We start from the raw sequence: 14,613 nt of genomic DNA on the forward strand, positions 1-14,613 counted from the left end.
AGGCTGATGAAGGTGCTGCCGGGGCTCAGACTGCCAGACCAAAGTGGCTTTGTGCCGGGCTGTAGTACTTCACCCAAAATTAGCAGCTTCCTTCCAATCATGGAGTCCACCTCAGTGGATTCCCCAGCCATGGTGGATTTGTCTATCAACTTTGAATAAGTGTTTGACACAGGTAGGTGGAGTCCTTACACAGGATCCTATGGACAGTTGAGGTTGGAAAGTGAATGAGGCAATGGATTAAATTGCTCTACTCATACCCACAGACAATGTATGGCTTTCAATTAAAGTTTAACACGATGGCGGGCATTACATGAGAAAGCACAGAAAGCAGAGGAGTGGAACTATTTTCATAAGTGAAGTGGAATGTTTAATAGTATAGAATAGGAGTGGTGTGAGTGCCATGGACTGTAATGTGCTGTGAGGAGCTGGAGATGCAGGAAGAGTGCACTGAGTACTTGTTATATCCATTGAGAGTTCCTTGCGTTTTAATCTTCTTGAGCCAGTGTGCGGGAGATTGTTGGAATATCTGTAGTGTGGTTGGTTGTGTGTATGTGATATGTTTGCCTGGTCGCTTTGTGTGTGCCTCTCCTTATGAGAGTGTGCTTATTTGGAGAGTTCTGTATTGTGTGTGAAGAAGAGTGGTGATGTAGCTTATGTGTGCAAGTTGTCAGGATGGAAAACTTCCATGTCCTATTAGAATCCTTAGAATATTCCTGTGAGGTCATTGCTCTCACCATTACAGGGTATGTGATTCTATTCAGATCAGTTGGTTGTTGGCCATGCTGGAACACCTATTAACTGAGTACAAAGTGTGCCCTTTTATGGAGTGTCAGAATACCTTCTGGCCAAACTCTACATCCATCCCATTTACCAAACATTTGAGGAAAACATCACTCAGAAATTGGATTGATAGGGTTGTGGCTTTAGCACCTTAATCTCCTGTATGATGTGACCATCCAAGCATGGTAGAATTGTTTGTATTCTGGGAAATCGGAGAGTGCAGGATGGTTTGATGTGTGGTAAAGGTAGCAAATTTGAGGTGGTTGAAAGCTCAGAAATATGAGGATATTTTTTTTTCAGCCGCGCTTGAACGTTGATGGCCATGAAGGATCACAACAGAGCTTGAACGATGTACAGAAGTCACACTTGTCTTAGGACCCCTCACCAGAATACCTGACATGGCTGGAGGAGTCCCATGTAAATGAGACCCCACTAGATGTTAAGCTACTCAGGGGTTGAAACCATATGGTGTAGGGTCGTATTAATAAAAATCAACCCAAAAATTAGGAGACCTTGCTGAGAGGGAGCCTTCAGAGATCCCCAAGGGCCTACTCTTTGGGGAGGATATGATTAAAACTCTGGGGAAATGCGTGGCTACATTTCTGTCCCTAGACAAAGTCCATAACAGTATGAGGAGAGTTTTCAGCCAAGGTGTTTATGGCCGGGCCGGAAGAAGGGGCCTTTCTGCCGGCCGAGCCTCCAAGAGGCCCCACTTGAGACAAGAAGGTTCAGAAGGGGCTATCCGCTTCAGATCATGTGGACAAGGCTCATCCAATTTTCAGAGAGAGTACAAGGATTTCTCCTATTTCTTCTTTCCTGAAAAAAGTGGGGGCCATATTAGTTTTTTTACCCAGGCTTGGTAAACAATTACACAGGATCCTTGGATTCTGAAAACCGTTCAGGATAGAGTTCCTAGAGGTACCCCTTCAGTCTTTTCCCACAAGAGAATTACATTTGACTATAGACCAGCAGAAGGTGGTAGTAGAAGAGGTGGATTCCATGATGCAAAAGGGCTCTATCGTAGAAGTACCCTTAGAATGCATGGTTTTCGTGAGTACACTTTCTTTGTGGAGAAAAAAGAAAAATGCTGGAGACCCGTAATACATCTCAGGGATCTGAACAGGTACCAGGTATCTTGAGTAGAGACACCTCAAGATAGAGAGAATCCATCTTTTGAGAGATATGTTATTAGAAGAGGATTGGCTGGTTCAGTTGTATCTGAAGGATGCCTACTTCACCATTCCTATGGCCAGAGAGTGCCAGTGTTACCGCCAGTTCACCTGGCGGGGCCATCTTTATCAGTTCCAGGCACTTCCCTTAGGTCTTTCCTTTGCACCATGGTGTTTCACCAAGATAATGAGAGTGGTGGCCTTCTTTCTTAGAGAAAGGGGAGTACACATTATTGTCTATTTGCATGATATTCTTATAATGTGTGTGGGACTTGGCCCTTTTTGGCTAAAGTTCCCTAAACTTTTTGCTTTTCTCCTAGACCTTTTTTCTGACATGTGTTGCCAACTTAGATGCTTTGGACACTTTGCCACTGCTAAACAGTGTCAAAGTGCAAGTGCTCCCTGTGTAGAGTGTAATGGAGATTGGCTGTCCATTATTGGTATGTTTGATTTACTAATAAAGTCCCTGGTAAAGTGCACTATGTGTGCCAGGGCTAGTAATGCAAATGCTACTGGTGGGCCTGCAGCACTTAATGTGCCACCCACTCAAGTAGCCTTGAGAAGGGAACTCAGGCCTGCCATTGCAGGGCCTGTGCGCAGTTTTCTAAACTGCAATGTTGCTCTTGTAAGTGCACGCACTTACCAGACCCTGCCCTTCCCTTTCCATACACATCAGGCACACCTATGGTAGGTCTAGGGTACCCCCTGGACAGGGTGCAGGGCATGTGAAATATGGGCCATGTACCATGGTGTGTACCATGTCCTGGCAGTGAAATAATCTCCATTTCGTTTTCACTGCTGAAAGGCCATCTTGCCCATTAGAATAGAATGGGAAGGCTGTGTAATGTGTTTGCCAGTCTATCTTCCCAAAGGCTTAATATGGAAAGGTGAAGTTTAGTATGCCTGAACTCACCCTGCAATAGCACATCTTTTTTATAAAGATGTTTTTTTGCATTATGTGTTTGTAAGCCACTCTTTCAGAAGTGTCTGGGTTTTTGTGCTTTAAACATTTCTGTGTGTCTCTGCCTGGTTGTGGATTGATTGGCTGGATTTGAAAGTAATAGGATCTGGGGGATGTCTTGACCCAGGGGAGGAGGTGAGACAGCACGGGCTGACCGGCTGCTGGAGTGTCAGGCCTATGCAGAGGATGAATAGAAACGGTAGTGGCCTTGGACTTATAGTGTAGGTTGGCAAAGGTAACAGTTAAACCCTTGCGTCGTGCTCGTCTGTCGGAGCCAACAAATAATCCAACCAGAGTAGAAGGATGGTAAAAGGTTAGGCGTTCATTCGTGTTCTTGACGTATTCGTAAGTACTGCAGGATATATAGTAAGTGTGGTATGATAGCCACAGCAATAAATGTACAATTGTTTAGACCATATCTAAAGCCTGGCGAGAGTACTTTAGATCAAGAATGGACACACTGCATGGCCCTGGGCGATAGGAGAATGCCACTCACCATGCGGCGTGTCCATTCTTGATCTAAAGTACTCTTTTCAGGCTTTGGATATGGTCTAGGGAGTAACAATTGTACATTTATTGCTGTGGCTATCATACCACACTTACTATATATCCTGCAGTACTTACGAATACGTCAAGAACATGAATGAACCCCTAACCTTTTACCATCCTTCTACTCTGATTGGATTATTTGTTGGTTCCGACTGACGAGCATGATGCAATGGTTTAATTGTTACATTTGCTGACCTACACTATATGTCCAAGGCCACTACCGTTTCTATTCATCCTCTGCATAGAATCTGCATTGCCCTGAAGAAGTCCTGTTTTTAAGGACGAAACGCGTTGGCTTTTAAGGAATGAATCAATAAAGGAAAAGAGAAACTTGACCCGTGTACAACGACTTCATGGCTCCATAGAAATCTATTTCTCAAATGATATTTGAACATTGTTGCAAAGTGGTGCAGCTCTGATTTAGTGTTTTCATTTTGTGGCCCCTGGTAATAGGGGAGTGCTCTTGGACAGGGGGCACTTTTGGAGTTCTGCACACAAGAATCTACTTTGTACTGTAATGACCTCAATTGGTGACTGCATGTGATTGGTGACTTTCTAGCTGTTTTTCTGGTCCACTGTCCAGTTTGTGTGTTTTGACATGTCACATGTTGTTTTGCAGGACTACCAAAATGCAAAATGGTAGCCTTAAATTCTAAGGAAACCAAATTTTGGTTTAATTAATAAGTAACTATGTGGAATGGTAATATTGTTTGGCGAAGTTATAGAGGTTATAAAAAAAGAAAAATCCTGAAACTTATAGAAGGAAAGGATGCTACAGTAAACGTTATGTGTTTAAGCATTCTTTATGTCTTATGATCAATTGTTTCTTGCATTTGCAGAGTTGGCATAAGATGGAGTATTAACTTTCCTTTATAAATTCAGATAATACCGATAGATCACTCCTTCTGTGGTGTTCCATCTTCTGGAAGTTTGGTCGTGGCGATAGGATTCTTTACCTGGGATCAGCTATGAAGTTTTTCCGCTATCCCGATGTTCTTGTACTGACACTGGATCCATTTTCTTTGTTTATGCAAGCAGGAAGAATTTCTTTCGCATTTCAAAAAGGCAGTCTGTTCTTGGTGAGTGCTTCTTAAATGCCAGGAAGGTTCTGTTCTGCAATAGTTTCTTTATGATGTATAACTTTTAAGTGCTGCCTCAAGAGGCATTAAAGGAATAGTGCATAATGTTAGCCTCCGTGTCTTTAATGAAATTCAGATTCTCTTGGCATTTTATTTGGAGAAATGCTATTCTCTTTTGCCTCCACTATACCTCTTCCACGGTGAACACAAAGAACAAGGCATTGGAATTTCATTTTTTAATGTACAAGTGCACACACTGGTATCTTCTATTTTCCATCACTGAAGTTTTTGATGTCCTATGCTGTTGCATGGCATTCTGTTTATTAATACAAAATGTTTAAAAAGAACAATGGAACAGATCATTTTATATTTTTTCTATGAAATTTTGCCTCCTTACTCTGCATTGGAAAATTTGCCCTATATTGGTAGATAAGTATTTTTAAACAGTTCATAAATAACAAAAAAACGATTAATTGGCTGGATGCTGTTGTCCTTCATACTACAGATAAGTAAGTTCAAAACACACAGGTATCATCCAACTGTCACAGGAAATCAGAATCTCTGAATATGATTATAATACAAGAACTAATGAAACTATTAGAAGTCTGATATTCTAAGCATCACTGCACAATGTCTTGCTTTAGCTAACTCTGAAGTTAGACTACACAGTAATTTTATACAAACATCTACATGAGTTGAACTGACATGAGCAGTCATTAACACATTTGTGTGGCATGTCCTAGTCATAAAATTCAACCAATTTACATCACAGCTTGTGAGACACAGTATGCTTGCTATCAAAATGTATGTGCAACTTAGAGGTCACTAAAATAGGTTTGAATCTTGGTGCTTAGAAGTCTGCCTTCACATCCTTGGGAGTTTGATAATAACATGGGTGTAAACAAGTTATTTAAAATTAAGGAGAGTTGCAGAGCTCTATTTGCTGTTTCTTTCTGGTTGGTTCAGACACTTGATGAAATCAGAAAAGGTTCAATTGGAGTAGAGAGCAGTTAGAGTTCAGTCTGTGAAAGGGAGGGCCCAAACTGAAAATTTTCATTGCAACCCCCTTCTGGAAGTGGCTAGACCTCAGGTTCGACTGCCATGCATCCAGAACCTGGGGCCACGCATTCCAAGGGCCTTTCTCCATGTTCCAGCAGATTGTAGGCTCTTTACGAGATTAGGTGTGCAGGTGATGATCACAGGCACCTCTGAATGTCAAAGTTGGATGCAGGTTCCTTCATGTCCCTTGCCCCAGTACCTTTTGTGCACAGTGAAGAGGACATTAAATTAAATCTTTGCCTCCACCGGGATTCAGTGAGACACTTTTAAAGCTGGTTTGATGTTGTCCCTCCTCCATTGATTCAGGCACATTCAGACTGCTTGGTTATGAAGCCTTTGGAGCCTTTTGATGACTTTCTCTGGGAGTCCTGTGTAGATGGTATTGCAATAATTAAGACGTATTATAACCCACAGTTCTTGTCAGTGGTCTATATGGAAGGCAGGTAGAGGATTATGTAGCAGGGAAAGCTGTAGATTGGTGTTGTTGGTCCCTTTATTTGATAAAGATGTGAACAAGAGTTTGAAGTTGAACTGGATTTCAATGTTCCATAGTTGTGGAAGAAGTAGGACCTAAGTTTGGGAACTAGATAAAAGGCAATTGGCGCAAGGCAATGACGTGGTCTTGGTCTATGAAGTGAGCCAGATGACAAGTCAATATTGAATAAGAGGTTGGAAAGGGAAGAAGGCTGGGGAAAGCTGCATGTTACCATGTTAGAGGAGGACTCAAAAGCACATGATTCTTCCTGCCTGGTTGTGGGTGAATAAAAAGGATCTGATACATTCCAAGGTGGATCTGTTGACTCTAACCCCTTCTTCAAGCCAGGGAAGAGGGTTCTCGATGGAATTCTAAGATGCGGATGGTGAGTCAAGCACTATCAGGGTTAAGTTCTTGCTTTCATCCAAGGAGAATGGGAGTTCTGATCTGTTGAGTTAAAGGGTCGATTCTGTACCCCTTGAAGACATGAATCCAATGATGATTAATAATGATGTTTATTATCACTATTGGTGAGGAGTTGGCTAGTCACTTCCGTCTCCAGGATCTTGCTACAGAATGGGAGGATTCAGACTGGTATCACCAGTGTCCTCTGACCAGCTCTTGCTTTCGTCAGGAGAAGATTGCTGATGGTGTGCTTCAGAGGTTGTCGAATAATGCCGTCCTCTAGGAACGAGTTGATCACGGATGTTAGATCAATTGCAAACGAGGGAAGTAATTAGATCAGCCAGGAATATGGATATAGCTGGATTGGATGGATAGAAGCTTTAGATCTGTGAGCTAAGGCTGATAATTCTTCCTGAGTCTTTGGACTGACTGCGTAAAAATACAGCATGAAGCATTGCTGGAGCAATGGGAGGGTAGTGGTAGAAAATCGTGTTACAGATGATGTTGTCTTTGATGTTTTGTGATTTTAAAAAAGTCAGAAGGTCCTAGGAATGTTACTGAAATGCACCAATGCTTTTTTTTTAAAGCACCAGACTAATCACCTTCTGATCGGTGTGGAGGAGCTCTCTTGTAGCTAGGTAGGCCTTATTTTGCTTTAATGATATGTGGAAACTCTTGGTTTAATCCGCATCTGACATAGATTTATGGCATTGGCATTCATTGGTGTGACTGGTTCTTCTAATCTTGGAAAAGTCCTTATTAGGTCCTAGTACCCTGTATTTATTTCTACCAAGAGACAACACAGTTTGTCGTTTGTTCTAGGCAACAGGGCCAGAATTATAATTACTATAATATACACTCACATCTCCCAACAAATACTATAATTGCCATAATATTACTTATTAATCCTAGTCACCATAGGTGGCATCAGACAAGCTTGTGATATCAGTCATTTCAAAAGCATTTTCCTCTTATTCATACAAAATATTTATTTCACCCTGGATACTATTGTTATAGAGAATAATTTACCAAGATATTCAAGGTCTCAAAATCTAGTGTATTTTGTGTAGCTCCACTGGCATTTGTTATTGTCATTTAGCTTGAAAACCCCTGTTCTGTGCTCTGAAACCTGAGGGTCCACTTGTCGCATCTTATAGAATACATACGTGGAAATGTGTCACTTTTTCACCTGGACCCAACATGGACTCTTTCTGAACCCTTCCTGTTTTTGCCAACTAATTTTACCAACATTGGCATACTTACTTCTTCCTAGGGTGGGCAAAACAACTGAACTATGCCCCCTTTTTTGGTGTGGCTTTTCAGGCAATCTCAGTTTTTTTTTACTCCACCCATTTATACACGAGTATTGGTTTTCTATATACCCGAGGATTTAAGCGGCGTTGGCCGCAGCCAACAGGTTCCCGCGTTTTCTGACCTTAGTTGACTTTCCATTAGTGATTTTAGATTCTGATGTCTGAAAGTAGATTTTCACATTTTACCGTGAATTTTCAAAAACAAAGGACAGTACAACATTAACATAAGTACTATTCTTTTCAGCACCAAATACCCCTTAAAGATATATACCAATTATCTCTATATATACCCAGTTTAAATATTACTGTACAAAGTATAGTGCTGTTTCTAGGAACACCATCTCACTGTCTGGTGGCTTAGTCTAGCAGGCACAATATGGTGGTTCAGCAAAATTAACACAGTGCATCAATTTGTTGAAGTCTTGGCAACTTGTCTTCCAGAAAGTCCTTGAAATGAGCTCTATTCTTGGATAGTATCTTGTTGGTAATATGGCGTTTGATACTTTAGCCGTTTGATCCCCAACACACCTCCGGAATGAGACTGTTCAATAGTGCAGCAGAATAGGGCCTGGCCAGGAATGATGCGATTAATGAAAACTCTTTTTATTCTTCAAAGCTTGGTGCATCTGCAAAATACATACCAAACAGACAAAAGAAGATATATTAATGCTTTTTGTGTTCTAACCCCTATATCAGGTAATAGATCCACTCACAATAAGCACTCAGCAATATGTATAACAATCAAATGCTGCAATGTAAGAAAAGCTCAAAGAATGAAAGTCATATGTACCATGGTAAATTTAGAGATATATGGTATGTGCTATTGCATGGTATAGCAGGGCACTGTGTTCTTAGAAGTGTACGGAGCAGATAAACAATAAAGGTCGTAGTGACAATAATATAAAGTTCCATATGATCAGGATTATTTGTATTCTTATCTATTTAGCAATCTACATGTCTTCTATATTTGTTTTTTCATAACCAACTTTGTTAAGTTTGAAACACACCATAACATCACATGTTGAGAAGGAACCACACCCAGTATTTCTCTCACTCTCCCCAGCCCTCGCCCCTGTCCCCCCAGCCCTCGCCCCCGCCTCCCATCAATGCTCGTTTGCTAAACCCGAATAAATCCACCATTACCCCATTAACTTATCATGTTTCTTCCGAGATCCTCTGGCTCTATACATGGGTTCTTCACTCTTAGCACACCAGTCCATGGCAGAAGTCAATTTCGACACTTCTATATCTGTTTTATTATGCTTTTTTTTTGTTAGCTCCATCTTTCATGCAATTGCCACCCATCTTACACTCTTCATCTTTCTCATTTCTTTTATTCCTCCTTCACATCTTCTACTGATCTCAGTCTCTCCACCTCTGTCTAAGCTGACTGAAGATGTAAAACTTCTTAGGTTAAACTCCTTCTACGGCTTTGTGCCATATCTGCCTCCTCTTTATTATGCGCAGACATCTCTAGATCCATGGCTAGCTCTTAAATCGATATTCAGTAGCCTATTAAATTCCTTGTGCCGCCTCAAGATTTGGGCACTTTTTCATTGTGACACTACCCCTCTGGTACTCCCTTGTCCTCAGCTTAAGTTGTACCACAAGCATCGGAACATTCAGAACAGCTTCTAGAAATAGAGCCATGGCATCATCCCCACTAGTCCCTAATGTCAATAGCTCTCACACTCCTTATTAATTTATTGATTTATGCTGGAGGGTCATAACATGGCCTTACTACTATTGCAAACATATTGCATAAAGTAATCTGTAATGCATGATATATGCAATGTAAATGTTCTGTAATGTCTCACTATACACTGGTCTCCCCAAATACTGGCTTTCTGTGTTTGTACTATTCTGCCTATCTCACTAGAGCTAGATGTATCTATTGCTACCAACATATTTCATTTGTTCTCTTGCCCTCTCTACTGCTTACTTTCTTTCTCATGAACTACCTCTGTCTGTTTTCGCTAGTAATGCCTCACTATTTCTGTCTATTTTTATTTGTAGCTATATTGGTCTCTCACTATCTCTGTGTTTTGTCTGAAATCTCGCTATCTACTTTATCTAATTTGCTATCTATTTTGCTATAGTTTCCTCTTGATGTCCATCTCATGCTTTTCATATCTTCCTACAGCTAGCTTTTATTTTCAATTGCCATCTTTGCCACCAATAAATCCTCCCTTTTCTTTCTATATCTCTGTTCTAAAAACCTACCATAAGCGAGCTTCATCTCTAGCTTTTATTTGTCAATTTGGAATTTAGGATGATCCAGGCCCATGTTCCACTTAGATTGTCACAACGCTCTTCTTGTGGTCATCCCAGGTGCCCATTTTACACTGTTGAAGAGTGTCCTTCATGCAGCCACATGCCTCATGAAAAGCATGAAAGAATATGGTAAGACCATAAACATGATTTAGGAAAGACACTGACTCTTTCGGCTCACTCCTTCAAGACGAGGTGCGTCCCCTTCTAGGCCTCTGCCGCTTGACAACACGGTCAAGAAATGCAGCAGAAAGAGCAGCCCTTGCAGCAGGAGCATCACCAAACTGTAACGAGGAAATGCAGGAATGGAACGACCAGAAGGCCTTCTTCTGCTGCTGTGCACCTCGATTCTGGAACACCGTCCGACGCAGATCCGTCAAGTTCTCTCAATCCTTCTCTTCAAGAAGCAGCTGAAGACTCATCTTTTCAAAGAACATCTCAGGTGACAACAACCAGCTCCTCCCCATCGGGTGCCACCTGAAGCAAGTTTCACTTGCCCTTGCTTCTACTGCATTACCTCTTGCATATTGTATGGCGCGCCATTGGCTTACAGATATGTTTGCATATTGTACGTGATCAAACATACATATATTTCTTCCAGGTATGTTATATAGCATTTCCGTCTGTTCCGAAGAGCAGTTTCCATCCTTGTGAATTCTGTTTCCAAGCTATGTGCATTACAGGCTGTTTTCAGCAGTTATGGTGGAATCTCCAGTCACGTTCAGCTAAATTCTGATAAAACCAAGATATCTGCCTTCAGAGGGCCGAATTCGTCTTGGTCAAACACCCGATGGCCCAGCTCTAGGGGTCTTCTGCCTCCATAACCTTGGCATTATTTTTGACCATTATGTTGTTTATGCCTCAAATTTCCAAACTGACCTCTTGTTCCTTAATCTTTCGCAATCTTTGAGAGATTCTGCTTTTGTTTGCCTAAATAAAAACTGTAATCCGTTTCTTCTTGACTTACCTATGCACATGCCACACAGCTCGGCCTTCGTCAATAAGCTATTTAGCAGACTCTGCTTAACCAGAATATTGCTACTACTTCAGTACTTGGTCTTCTCCGTTGGGAGCATATAAGGCCACACCTGAGGGAGCATCCTTCGCTCCCAGTTCACAGGATTGCTTTGAAAAGCTTGTGCATCTGCCATGGAGCCATTTATAACTTTTAAGCTTTTTCACAATGCCCAGTTTAAAGAACCTATGCTCAATCTGGCATACTCGCCTGCTAATTTGCTGATGTTTCCTTGTGTTCACCTGGTTAGAACTGGAGGCAGTCTGTTTACATTTTAGCGGCTAAATCCTGGAATGCCTTGCCTATTCATTTGCACATTTTCACGAATCATATAACCTGTAATAGAACATTAAACACTTGGTTGATTGTCAAACCATTACAAAATGCAGTTCTCCTCGTTTTGCACATTAAGTGTATTAGTGCCGGGGTATCTCTTTGAAGTCCCTGTGCGCTTTACAAATAACTATCCATTCAATCATTCATTCTTTATCTGCTGCTTTTTGCATTACACCCTGTCCATCTTTTGCTAGGTCTAAATATTGATTCTTCTAATACTAACTTTACCTAATGCTATCTCTATCTATTCCATCTCTTTGTAGAACATTGAGGGTGTTTCCCCTGGCATTTCAAAACTTTTGCAATTTTTATATCTGAATTCTGACTTGTGCTGAGACTTTAGATTATGTAACCAGGCCGAAAATGTCACTGGTTTTGGAGAAACTGTTATCCTATAGCAAACTGCAGCCGTATAATTTTGTTGCAGTAGAGGTGTGGAGTCCCAACACTCGAATGAACAAGCCACTCTAGCCCAGAAGTAAACTTTTTTCCCATTTTACAAAATTCCCATTTGGAAATATAAAGCGTTATGTGGAATTAATTCATAATGGAATGACTGTCCTTTTTTTGATTGCTGCACAAATGAATATAGCTAGTGAATACACGTCTCTGTTAGTTGTCCATTCGTGCCTTTATCCTTCATCGAGAATCAAAGTGGATGGCCTAGTGATGAGAAGCAAAGCATGGGAAGGCTATAGCAAGCTAAATATGCCTTGCCATAGGCTTTGTTCTCAGCCAAGAGCCTAGTCCAAATTCCATTGGATGGCACCTTTTGAGAAAACACTTCCTGTGATCTGAACCCTGCACCAAACCTTGGTCTCATATTCCTACATATATGCCAGTCTTCTGTTCACTAAAAACGTTTTTGGGAATTAGGACTTTATGCGGTAGCTGACCTCAGCACTTCTGCTCAGAACTAAAAAGTTTTGAGGCAATGCCCACTGGTTCCTTGTCGGATCCTAACTGGAACATTTGGGTCTGTTCATTGACACCGGATTCCTTTCCCTTGGTTTCCACCCTTGGGAAATTAAGAGATACTCTAGAGAGAAGTGCATGGAAGTACCTCAAGACCAGCAGCCGGACTGGTTGTTGTGATATGAGCCACAAATCATAATGAGAAACCGGTGCACGCCCGGGTTGTGGGTGCTTGAAAGAGCCTCTGCCTAAAGCACCTAGACTCGCTAAGACATCACCAAGGTACGGATCGGAAGCAGCTGGAAGCAATCTTTGTAACAACCAGGCATATTCTCTAGGCTTATGCCTTAGCGACACCTTCACTCCATAAAAACAGTGTTATTTGTCTCCGTTAATGAGGAGTACATTGCGGACAAAATCGTTCAAGGTGCAAGTCAGTGCAGAGTCTATATGGGGCAGTAATTAGTCCATAATACCCACACTGTCTGCTTTAATGAAGTGTTCTGCTCAGCGATGGGAATCTTTGCCCAGTGGAATTGTCTATGAAGGTTCTGATCCCCCTCCATCACGACGAACCCGACAACATCTGTGACAGAACCACTAACAGCTAAGGATAGGGACCCACATCCACCACCTCACCTTGAAGACTGCTGCAGACCTCTGGTCAGACAGTGGATCATGCTCTTGCTGAACCCTTGCTCTGAATGTTAATGCTTAACAAGGCAGTCGAAGACACGCGTCACCCAACAGTGGACTTCGCTTCGTCGCTTCCTTTGGAAAATGCTGCATCCCAACGGATGAGTAACACCGTGTAGTCACAGCATGGAGAGAAGCAGGCTGCACTGCCCAAACAGAGGTCACCAGGAGTGAGTGCTCCAGGGCACGTCTCAACAGCGCCCAGCCCTCTCCATCAGTTAATGAGTGTCTCTTCGTCCTCAGCAGGGGATCTCTTTGTTAAAACATAAAACTAATGAATGGGTTCCAATAAGAAGGCTTGCTTTCCATAGTGTGCACCCTGTCTGCCTGCATACTGACGCGTGCAGACAAACTCGAGTACTGTGTCTGAGGCGCTAAGAATGAGGCTGCCTTCCTCACAGCTCAGACCCTTGGATGTCATGTAACACATGTACAAAGTACTCACACTAGACTGCTTGAGTCTGATCCAGGCAAATATTTACTCTGCAGTCATTAGTATAATATCCTTAAAGCAACATCCACGGTCAAACAAGCTGAACAACCATCAGGGGGACCAGATGGTTCTCCAACTGAGAAATTATATGAAAAAAATGGACCATATAAGGCGTTTTACAACATAATTCACAAAGAACTTTGGTAAAAAGCCTCACGTTTTGCAGGGAATTCTGACTAGCTATATATAAAATGTTCCATTAATTGATTTTATGTTTGGTGAGCCCGAGACTTGCAAGGGAAATACTAGGCATCTATTATGGCCGGGGGAGAGGAGGGGAGGGATTGTTCTCGACAATAAATGAAGTCAAACAGGGACTTTTATAGTTCACTCAGTCCATGAAATTGGCTAAAAAGCCTAGGGTTTGACCGGCAGTTCTGATATACAATTTGGTGTGACCTACTGTGATTTTTGTATACATATCAGCGGTTAGTTAGGATCTATCTTACACTTTTTTTCCTTTTCTTTTCCTATCCTGCCTCTTCCTGTAGATTCTCAGTCATTTAACATGACCGAGAATCTATTAGCAAAAAGCAGGATGGGGAATTAAAAGGTGCTGATGTGACAATATCAAACATTACAGAAGAGTCAGGTCTCGAGTTACAGAATCATTAAAGTTTCAGCTAGGAGACATATCCCTCCATACCCTAATCATATTGCTTTAAGCGTCCGTAATCATATAGGAGTAATGATGTCATAAAAATCTATCACTATAGATCATAAATAGCCTACAAGTTAGTTGTGAAATAACAGAGCTCGAAGCAAATGCGTACAATCTAAACTCAAGAAGGTTATGTCATGCCATTAACAGTAAGTTCCCCAACCCAGCATAAATTATCACCTAAATAACCTAAATATCAGCCATTAATATATTTTAGAAATGAACGTGATGATCACCAAACATCAGCCAGCCTCAGGTACTAGCTTTTCATTTCTGGCAGGTAAAGTAATTATTATTTTTTTTTTTTAACTTTATTTTTGTGCAGGCATGAAACAAAATTACGAATGTAGCACAACCAGACCATCATGTCAAACTTACATCTCGTTATAGGTTCACAGCCGTTATGCCCGCAACCCTGCGGCCGGGCCGCGACACC

General features: G+C 41.6%; 1 protein-coding gene across 2 annotated transcripts in view; it reads right to left on the reverse strand.

Annotated features, from left to right (window-relative positions):
• Positions 1-4,330: 4,330 nt before the first annotated feature.
• Positions 4,331-14,613, reverse strand: part of LOC146830993 (uncharacterized) — a 94,833-nt gene continuing 84,550 nt past the window's right edge. The window contains exon 3 of one of the 2 annotated variants that reach the window (XM_085605200.1): positions 4,331-8,416. In XM_085605200.1, the coding sequence (XP_085461326.1) occupies positions 8,394-8,416 (23 nt within the window). In that variant the 3' untranslated portion in view covers positions 4,331-8,393. The remainder of the gene's footprint in view (positions 8,417-14,613) is intronic. The other variant, XM_085605199.1, reaches the window with a different exon arrangement.

This window comes from Triturus cristatus, chromosome 5_1, assembly GCF_964204655.1.
Source record: "Triturus cristatus chromosome 5_1, aTriCri1.1, whole genome shotgun sequence".
NCBI classification, from domain to species: domain Eukaryota; kingdom Metazoa; phylum Chordata; class Amphibia; order Caudata; family Salamandridae; genus Triturus; species Triturus cristatus.